At 40.5% G+C, this 10,297-nt stretch overlaps 1 protein-coding gene across 2 annotated transcripts; it reads left to right on the top strand.

Moving 5' to 3' along the window:
- The first annotated feature begins 2,507 nt into the window (after positions 1-2,507).
- Positions 2,508-9,145, top strand: BLOC1S6 (biogenesis of lysosomal organelles complex 1 subunit 6). 2 transcript variants are annotated; one of them, XM_072870850.1, is made up of 5 exons: positions 2,510-3,140; positions 4,031-4,175; positions 5,246-5,333; positions 5,969-6,055; positions 6,822-9,145. In XM_072870850.1, the coding sequence occupies exons 1-5, from the start codon at positions 3,077-3,079 to the stop codon at positions 6,939-6,941; spliced, it is 504 nt and encodes a 167-aa protein (XP_072726951.1). In that variant the 5' UTR covers positions 2,510-3,076; the 3' UTR covers positions 6,942-9,145. The 2 variants fall into 2 exon arrangements, with proteins under 2 accessions (XP_072726952.1, XP_072726951.1); XM_072870851.1 differs by lacking the exon at positions 5,969-6,055 and having other exon boundaries at positions 2,508-3,140.
- Positions 9,146-10,297: the final 1,152 nt, after the last annotated feature.

Genomic DNA, 10,297 nt, shown 5'->3' with positions numbered 1-10,297 from the left:
GCTGTGTTCCAGTTCAGCCATTCTTAATGTTTTTGTTCTCCTCTGGGTGATTTAATTCACTTTGTGTTTCACCAGTTTCTCCACTTGCACCCACACAAGTGAGCCAGGGCACACAGGCATGAACGACTAGCCAAGTAGGAGCCACCAAAACAACTGCTTCTAAAACGCTGTCTTAAAATGTTGGGCTTTGCGTTGTGGGATTGAAGAATAGGCTCATGCTCCATTCTGCTGCCCCTCCTACAGGGACAGAAACTTCTAGCACTGAGGAGGGGTAGTAAGTTGGGGGGACTTAACACCCGAAACCAGTGCACCAAGGCTTGCTGGTTTGGTTTTTACTGAATAACTAAGACTGAATAACTTCAGATTTTCTGAAGTTTTGTCAAGTCATACATTGTCAAGATGAACCTCTGTTGAACACAGCCTTTTGTAACAGCCTGTTACACTCCACTTCTTTATTATGACAGCCAAGGCTGTACTCCCTCTGTAGTCTTGTTTACTTACTGGCAATTTGTCTTGCCAGTAGTTTGAAATTTAACAGCTTTCCAGCATATGAGCCTGCAATCTTGCTGGGAGGGTAAGACCTCAGCAAGAAAGCTAGAAAGTTGTGTACAAACTTTGGACAAGCGTCTGGAAGTAGAGAGTAAGTGTTGAATTGCTGTAGGATTAGGAGTAGCAAGTCAGTGCAGGAATACAACAGAGGACTGTAAGAGAACAGGAGAGAAAGAAAGGAGGCGTACAAGGATATTAAACACAGATTCATGAACATTGCTGCCCATGGATGGATAGAAGAGCCATCAGCTAGAGTCTAGGTTCTTCATAGTCTCCTTTGGGTAGCTCCTTTCCTGTGCAGGGACTATAAATACAAGTCAGCTAATTATATAGAGGTGTCCTCAGCATGATTTTCTTTCTGATTAATTACAGCTGTTTCATTGTATGGCTCCATGGGTTATGGAGTTTGTTGTTGCGTAGTACCTTACTTTTAGATAACAATGGTAATGTTAGTACTGATTTTGCACAACTCCTTGAAATTAAATATTTAGACCAGCAGGTACTGTGCTTTTTGTTAGGTTAAACAAATGTTTATGTTCCTTATTATAGGGCTCACTTACCTTCCTTCCTTTTCAAACATCTTTTTCTCTTAGAATAAAGCTTTATCTGATCCTTCACAGGATAATGAGCTTGGTAACACACTTGGGAAACAGTTACTGTGAAACAGAGACGTTTTGTACAGGAAAAGGAACAAGAGAGGCTATCAATCCCTTTTTTGGAGCGTTTGGGTTGATAAATAGTTAAATTTTAACTTGTCTAGAAAAACAGGTACGAATTTTATATTCCAATCCTTAGTCTATTTCTGCAAGATGTGGGAGGGCCTGGAACAGGCAAAGCAGAGCACAAATCTGAAACGCCCACATCTCAAAGTGAGATTATTTCAGAGTGATTATCTCACTTGTTCTTACCAGAAATTCCATCTGGAAGCTGAGAAGCCTTTCCCAGTGAAACTTTGAAAAACAAAGTTTTCCCACTGAAAGAAACTTCAAGTAAAATTGCTAACCAGTTGTAATTGAGAATTTGATTCGAGTCTAAGTTAATTAACAAGTTCCTGTTGTTGCAATCTGGCTTCAGACCAGGCCTTTGATGCTTCTTTTTTAAAGCAAAAGCAGAAAAAGAAAGAAAAACAGGTAAGTTTTTAATCTGGTGACAGAATAGTGACACAATTGTGATCAACAGTTAATTACAATATACATACAAAGAAAAATATGAATGAATTTGCAACAATCTTGTCATTAAAAATGTCAATTTTAAGGATGACAGATCATCTCAAAAGTCCATTTTTTGCCTCAGTGTGTTTCTGAAAAGCATTAAACCTGAATTTAATCTTGAAGTGTTGGTGGTTTGTGGAAATACTGCATTCAAACGCTGACGGGTTTGTTCGTTGGTTTCTTTCCGTAGTTGTGTCTGCCTTTCCTGAAAAGACCTTTACAGATAAGAGGAAAAAAAAAATCCCACCACACCATATAACAGTGCTTTTTCATCAAAGAAAACTAAAAAATATATATACTTGCAAGTTGTTATTACTCTTACAGACTGTTGGGGGAGTTACAGAGACAGATACAGACACCAAAACTAGTTCTCAGAATTTTATTGCCTAAGGAACAAAAGCTAAAAGTAGTGAATAATCTGCACGATGTCTGGAGAATAAAATTATTAAATACAGGAGAAAGTATATCCCTAAGAAAGACCACCGTGCAGTGACTTTCGTTGGTTTTTTTCCCTCGGAAGCGGAACTCACTGAATTGCGCTGTGCGTGCTCCTGCCCGAGAGCAGTTACTCCCCAGTAACGCCAATACCTGGCCACTGCTGACCGAGATACTCCTTCCCACTTTTACCTCCGCCAGGCCCACTGCACCGCGGCAGCTCGGGAGCCAGCCCTTGCAGGGAGCCGAGAACCCGCCCACTCCGCGCCTTCCCCCGGGGCGAGGCAGGGCCCCGCGCAGCGCTGCAGCCCCCAGGCCCGCGGAGACCCCCACCTTGCAAGCCGCAGGCCGCCAGTCTGCATTCCTGACACGAAGGAGCTACTCCCCGAGGTGCACAGCAGGGACAGAGGCTCACAGGAGCACGCCTGCGGCGACGCGATACCACACGTCACATCGCCTCCGCGGGCGAATCCGCGCCGGACCCCGCTCCCCCTACACGTTTCACTCCCAATACATCTCGATGTGTATCTGCCTGTGGTTTTTGGGCCGCGCCCCTGGCACCAGCGGCTCCTCCCGGGCCCACGCCGCCTTTCGCACCGTCCCGGGGCAGTTCAGAGTCGCCCTGAGCCCGCCGAGGGGAGAGGAGCGGCTGGAGCTCTTAACGTCAGTCGCTACGTCATTTCCGCAGCCGGAGCGGCGGCCCTTCTAGTCAGGTGCGCGCTGAGGAGACTCTATGGTGAGGCGCCGGGGCGCGGGGCAGGTGGCGCCGTGCCGCCCCGCTCGGTGAGGGCAGCTGCGCCCCCGCCTGCTCCCGCCGCACTCTCGGCCTCAGCCCGGGCGGCCTCCTGCCTGCGAGAGGGGCGTCGCGGGCAGCGACAGCCATGAGCGTCGCAGAGCGGCCCGAAGAGGAGGCGGCGGCCGCGGCCAGCCCTGGGCGCTCGTTGGGTACGTGAAGGGCGGCCGGGCTGGGCGGAAGGGAGGTCCGAGGAGGGGGCTGGGGCAGCCTGGCTCGGAGGTGCGCTCGAAGGCGGCGGGGCCGCAGGCGGCCGCCCCCGGCCCCGATCAGAGCTGGGGGCGCGCGGGGAGCTCTCGGTGTCCCGGCGGTGGGGCACGGCGCCGTGAGACTGGGCTGTGGCTCCACCGCCTGGCCCCGGGGAGGGCGGGCAAAGGTCTTACGGCGGGGTTCGCTCGGAAGCGAAATGCACGCCGCTGTCGTCGTTTCCTCCCATGCGGTGTGGCCTACAGATTCAAGTTTTTTATCTTCCAAAAGCTCCGCACACAATAATTCATTATAGCCTCCCCAGACGAAATTCACAGTAACTGTTAACCAGCTCTTGCAAACTTTCAGAGTTCAGTGTGTGGTGTTTTAATGAGGTCTGAATATGTTTTGAGTGAAAGGCCGAGACCTTTATTTGGTAGACCTAGGTTTATTCTCTACTTTGAAAGCAAAGGGGATGTGTGTGTGTTAATGTGTGTGGGTGTATTCTTGGTTCATAGCCACGACAACTGATATTTCCCCCTTTTTTCCTCAGTCGACTAGAGTAGCTGGAATTTTTTTTATAAAATGTCTTTGGAATACTCTATTTCTCTCTTTCTATTCTGCTGCTGTTCAGATAAAACTTTTCACCAGGAAGCTCATAATATAGGACGGGGAATAAAGGAGGGATAAAAAGGGGGAGGAAAAAGGAAGCACAGTTTAGTTGATAAAGTGCAAAGAATTATAACTTAAGTGTTGAAATGCTTTTAATTTTTAAACAGGAAAATATAGTTGCTCTAGGTGAAACTTGAAGTGCCTGCTGACCAGTCACATTGAACCTTGCTATTCTTTGGTCTAGGTCCTAGGGATGCATCTCCAGATGAAGGAGTAGTAGAAGATCTGCCTTTAATAGATGAGAAAGCTGTGGAGCAGCTAACTGAAGGATTGATTTCTCATTATCTCCCTGATCTTCAGCGATCAAAATCAGCACTACAGGAACTTACGTAAGCAAAGTTTTAAAACCAACTTCTTATCCATGCATACTTTGTTCGCCACTTTTTTCAATATAATGTTCTAGCTGCCCTTAACTGGAATATAGTTTATTGTAGTGTTTCTGTGTTCTGACTATAGCATCCTGAATAGTTAAGTGATTTGCAGGAGTACTGGGGGGTGCATAAGCTGCAGTGTAGCCTATCAGAACTTTGAAGAATGTGTAACGCTAGAACACTAAAATACCCTAAGCCAGGTATAGCAGAAGACATGCAGATTTCTTAAATACTTGTTCACTTTTGTAGTGGAAAGTCTGCTGAAAGCTAGATTTATTTTGTTTGCAGAGATGCAGTTCATCCTCAGGGCAGCTTGTAGTGTGGTATAATGTTTGTTGTCCAGTCTCTAAACTGTGTTGCAAAAGATACACTTGGAAAATATAATTAAGGAGCTAAACAGATAAGAATTCTTTGTGCACTGGCATCTCATTGGTAACCAGGAACAGTTTATTTTCCATGGATGCAAAGACACTGGAAAGAGCTTTACACAGAGCCGTCTTGGGTTTTGCAGGGTACATTGGTTTGGGTTTCACGATGCGTGATCTGGTTATGCTGCTGCCAAGGACAGCCTGTGTCTGGAAAGACTTTAGGTGATTTGTGTGGGATGGAAGATCCTTAATAAGCACCAGGGATCCACGCAAGTTCTATACAGAAATAACTTAGTCCTGCAGCATGATGCAGAGGCAACTGAGTAGAAAGTCAAGAGCTAATTGTTTTTCCCTTCATTCAGCCTGGGGTGTTTACTCACTGCAACCTGCAGAGTACCTGTTCAGGGTTTTCGGATATTCATCCTGGATATCTTATCATGCTGTATGATGCCAGCTGAATTTGTGTGTACTCAGCTGGAATTTTTCTAAAACCATTTACTTATGTCTTTATTGGAGTCACCTACCAATGCATAAGAAGAATCTGATATTGGGAAGCATGTATTTATACTGTTATGATCAAAAGTAGTATTTATGTAAAGGGCTGGTTAAAAAGCATACACGCTGCTTTACTTTGGTTTTATGCATCTTTTTTTGTTTCAGACAGAACCAAGTGGTATTACTAGAAACATTAGAACAAGAAATTTCAAAATTCAGAGAGTGTAACTCCATTCTTGATATCAATGCTTTGGTAAGTAGTATTAATGCTTTCTTAAATCTCTGCTAGTGTAGATTTTCTTGCTGAAGCATTAGTAGCAACTTGCGTTATTTTCCTTGTTCTGAATGACCTACAGGAAGGGGACCAACCAGTTCAGATATTCGGGACAAATTGTTGCTGGAGAGGGTGTGTATAAGCTTATACCACACTATAAGCTTATTTCCCTTAAATAGGAAGGGCACTGGGAAGAAAGAGCAGGCTCAGTCAGCCAGCAGTAGTAAGCCTAGTTGTTCAAAACCAGTAGCGGAAGTAAATGTATGCCATTTTTCAGTAGGACTGAGGCTCCAATATGAGCTCTGTGCACCTCCCCAGACTAACAGGAAGGGTGCGTGAGACACTGATATATGGTTCATAAAATGGTAATATTTTTATTCTGTTTAATGAATCTCAATTCAGTAGATTACTGGGTGTACCTGTTGAGATACGGTAGTTTTCTATATTAATACATGTAATATGTAAACTTTATATATAAAATTGAGCACGAGCATTAATCCATTACCAAACTGTTCTGGTAACCACTATGTTTTTGATTGCTGTTTTTCTGTGTAGCTTTATAAAACAACTAGTCCAACTTGACAGTCGTTGCTTTAACTGTTATGTTTTTTAAGTTTTCAGAAGCTAAACACTATCACAACAAGTTAGTGAGTATTAGAAATGAAATGATGATGCTCCATGAGAAGACATCAAAGTTAAAAGTGAGTGGGAGAAATATTTTTAATTTCCAACATAGAAGTCAATAATACATAATTAAATATATCTAACTTTTAAATGCATGGTGAAAGTTCTAATTAAAATAGAATCTTCAGTGCTTTTCTTAAATGGATGTTTTCAGTAGCACCAAACCGTATGTGTTTTTGAACTTTCACTACCTGTGCTCAAGCAACTTATGCATCTGAATTACTAGTAAATCTCAGTGTCGTCGTCATGTTTAGGTGCTAGAAGAACCATGCTTTGTTCTGTCGCTTAATCTACTCCATTCCAACTAGTTCTCTTTGTTGTTTCAGTTTCTGTGCCTTTTTAATGAAAACTAGATTGTCATAAATGTAAGAATTTCTCCTTCTATTTAATGTAATATTAACCGTGGCAGAAGTTCACTGACCTGCATGCTATATAGGCAGTCTCCAGTTACGTTCTGGCAAGATTAGTCCTTCAGTATGTTCAACAAAAGGATTTTGTCTTGGAGGAAATAAATTGCGCAGTATGCCCCTTGTCTGGTATGCACGAAGGATGACTTTTAGTGAGATTGAAGGGAGTCCAGTTTGTATTTTCCCTGTGTTCACAGACCTACCGTTTCTGAACGGTGAGATGGAAGTGGGAGGGAGGAAGAAAAATGAACAGTTTATGCAACACTCAATTATAAGCAGGAAGATCATGTTAAGAGAATGGGAGGGATTTTGTTTGTAGCTCCAACTTAAATACGTCTATAAAACTTAAAATTGTCTTCTTGTCTTTTCTGTTTAGAAAAGAGCACTCAAGCTGCAACAAAAGAGGCAGAAGGAGGAACTAGAACGAGAACAGCAACGTGAGAAGGAACTTGAAAGAGAGAAGCAGTTAACAGCAAAACCTGCTAGGAGGACGTGAAAGCAGAGCATGCAACAACTTGTCCAAATTAATCATTTCTGCATTCTCTGGAACTAAGTCATACTCTGCTTAAATTGGGCTATAGCTGTTACTAGCAACAGTCTACTCTATGATATTATAAATTCCAGAATGGTAATAATAGGGTTAGTAACATTCAAATTTTTTCATTTCGGCTATTCAAGTTGCCTTCTTTTGTAATGCTATGCCGTTTGATATTATTATAATGTAAGTTAATTTTTTTAAAAAAAATATATATATGTATATAGGAGAACTTGGGCATCGCAGTTTTAAATACCTTTCCATTTTTTTCATCTGTTGTTCTGGTGTAGAATTCTGAGAGACATTTGGTGACTGGCATGCATGTTTTTCAGACAAAATACAGAATACTAGTTATAGGTCAGTTCTCATTCCCGGACTTCAGTGGCTGCCTATTTCACTGAAACTGCTTTGATTTGGGCAGCCCTCTTCAATGCCCTGGTTCATAAATACTGACTTTTTGTGCAGCCTTAGTTTGGGCTGTCTCTAACGAACTGAAGAAACTTCCAGTGTATTTGCCTGAAAGCTCACTTTATTGCAGTAGCCTTATTTTTTTGTCACGAAGTAACTTAAGAACAGCTTTAAAGTAACTTCTGAATAATTTCCCAGCTGAATTGGTTGGTGGTGGGGTGATGAAGCAGAACACTAAAGATTGTCAAAATTGATTTGTGCACAATGCAAAGATTAATGAATTTGTGCTTCCACACACATTTGAGTTAAACCAGGGAACTGTTGCTTCCATAATGGTTCAACAGGAAGACTGTGTGGTCTAAGCAGATTTCTGTGGGATTAGAAGTTGTAGTTTCTTCATTTTGTGTGACAGAATAAAACACAACCAAAACTAAGCAATTTCCACTTCATGTGAAATTCAGTTACCTGTAGGAAAAACTACTGCATTTAATTTTTTTCCATAAGAAATTATTCAGTTGCACTTCAGGGCTATGTAAGAATTTTTGTTACGCTGTCCTCACCCAAATCGATGATTATTAGCATATACTGATGATAAACGTGGAATGGAGGTTGATACCCATTTCTCTGAAGGTAATTGTTTTCTTGCAGCACTTGGTGTATGTTGTCTAGACTGGTAAAAAAGCTTTAAACTATTTGTTGCTACAGTCTAACGAAGTAGTTACATTACTACTTAAAAAATAACACAGATAAAAAGTAAGTGGTGTGTTTTGAAGTAAGATATGGGTAAGCTATGTAAAATTTTCCATAAAATATGTATGGTAAAGTATCAGAGGGGCACAGTCAATTTTATTTTTTCTTTTGTTTTAGATGATTTACACAGGGTACACCTGCCTGGACTCTCCTGTATTCTAATCTTCTGAACTCCTAATTTCCTATTCTTAATATTTGTCATCTTTTTCTGTGAAAGACATACTCTAGTGAGTAATCATCCAACACGCAGGGTAAACTGGGACAGTGTTTTGGGGCCAGGAGAACAAACTAATTAAAGTAGTCTGAAGAGTCACTGAAATGCTGTTACTGAAGCAGTAATGGATTAAAACTTTCCACAGGTATTTTTCCTTTAAGTGACTTGTGTCTATTAATTGCCAGTGGATTTTTGATCTGTGCTGTGGTTTGTATGTATTTCTAAGAGAAATGTAAAGAATTTCCACAGTCCTTTTTTGGAGCAGAATGTACATAACTAAATATTGTTTAAATACTTCATTTTGTAATGTAATTTCATAAATAGATTCTGGGAATTTAAACAGTTCTTATTAAAGTATAACACGAAACTACATGCCTCAGTATCCAAATCGGGATTAAATTCCTGTGGTATTTCTTGATTTGTGTTCCTTCATCTAGAATCCAGTTTAGTGTTTCAAGTTGTGGTCTCTTTCTGTGAAGAACTGTGGGGTTTTTTTCCAAAGAACTGCGGGGCGTTTTTTTGTTTTGTTTCAAAAATCATGGCTACTTTTACTGAAAATACTAAAATTCTAAGCATAGAAATTGATGCTTTTGCAATTGCATATTTCAGTGTTTCTTTGGAATAATTTCTGATCAAAGGAATAAAAGCTTGCAGTGCTTGCCTGAGGAATCACCTACACATATGTTAAAATGTAATCGATAGCTTTTCCCATAAAATTGTAGTAAAATCTGGTCTCTGTATGAATAAGGAACTAATTTTAATAAATGACCTTTCTGTAATAAAGGGGAAAAAATGAATTAACATATATTGGGGGGAAGTTTGGTCAGTTTACATAACTCTTTATTTTTATTATTAATGAGCTCTTAAATTATTTCAGTCAAAACTACAATTAATTATCTCCATAGGATATTGTTCTTCTGAATGCTGCTCTTGTGTCTTAATGCATAAAAAGTAAATGCCACATTGGATTAATTTAATGATACTGGCATTTAAACTTGTATGCTTGCATTAATGTGCACAGCTAGAGTGAGTAATTCTATTACTGTATACGTTTAGTCTTGCTTGATTTAAAAAAAAATTACTAATCAAGTAGATAAATGTGGTAGTTAGACATTTTCTTACTCAGTTTTGATTCCATCCACATGCATCTTCTTTAGAAACAGATAGTGACAGCTTTAAAACAGTCTTTTTTTTTTTTTGCACTGTTTGTTTCATACTCAGTGTACTTGTTTTTAAACTATCAAGTCATAGCAGCATAAGTAAGACACTTAGCTGTGCAGTAACTCTTTGAATTTTTATTTTGTAAGATTCTACAAATTTAGGAATTACCATTGCTAACTGGGGAATTTTGGTTTCCCATGCTTTTATCTTTGCTATTGTTAACCTGGATGCTTAACTGGGGTTCCCCCACCTATCGCTGTACAGCTTTACTTGAGCCAATTGTTAATTCAGTGAAATCTGGCTTTTTCACTGATAGTGGTAGCTTTGCCATGTTCATAAGACAAATATTTATTTCTTCTTGGAAAATGGCTACAGAATATTTTGTCTGGTTTTATTCTGTATGCTGTGACCTAAGTGTTAATAGCATAAATAATAATGTAAAGGTGGTTTCTGTAGCTGTTCTGTTGGGATTCTAGCATTGGAGAGAGTTCTCTGGCTGATTTATTCTGAATTATGCTTCAGTAGACGCTTTCTGCCACCTACTGTTTGCTTTGCAACACTGCTGGCTGTTCTTTATTTTAATTCTGAGTTTGACATTTTAATGTCTCACCTTGCAGGGGTCCATTTATTTTTTTTTTTAAACCTCATTAAATCTAATTGGTTCTTTGTTGGATTAGTTGTGTGACTATAACTAAATTACTGCTAAAAATTTTGCAGGACTTGGACTTGGTGATGTAAATCTGTAAGGATACAAATTATGGCAGCATAAATATTCATATGCCTA

The sequence above is a fragment of the Ciconia boyciana genome, chromosome 8, assembly GCF_034638445.1.
Source record: "Ciconia boyciana chromosome 8, ASM3463844v1, whole genome shotgun sequence".
In the NCBI taxonomy this organism is placed as follows: Eukaryota; Metazoa; Chordata; class Aves; order Ciconiiformes; family Ciconiidae; genus Ciconia; species Ciconia boyciana.
This window is presented reverse-complemented; position numbering and strand designations above follow the sequence as displayed.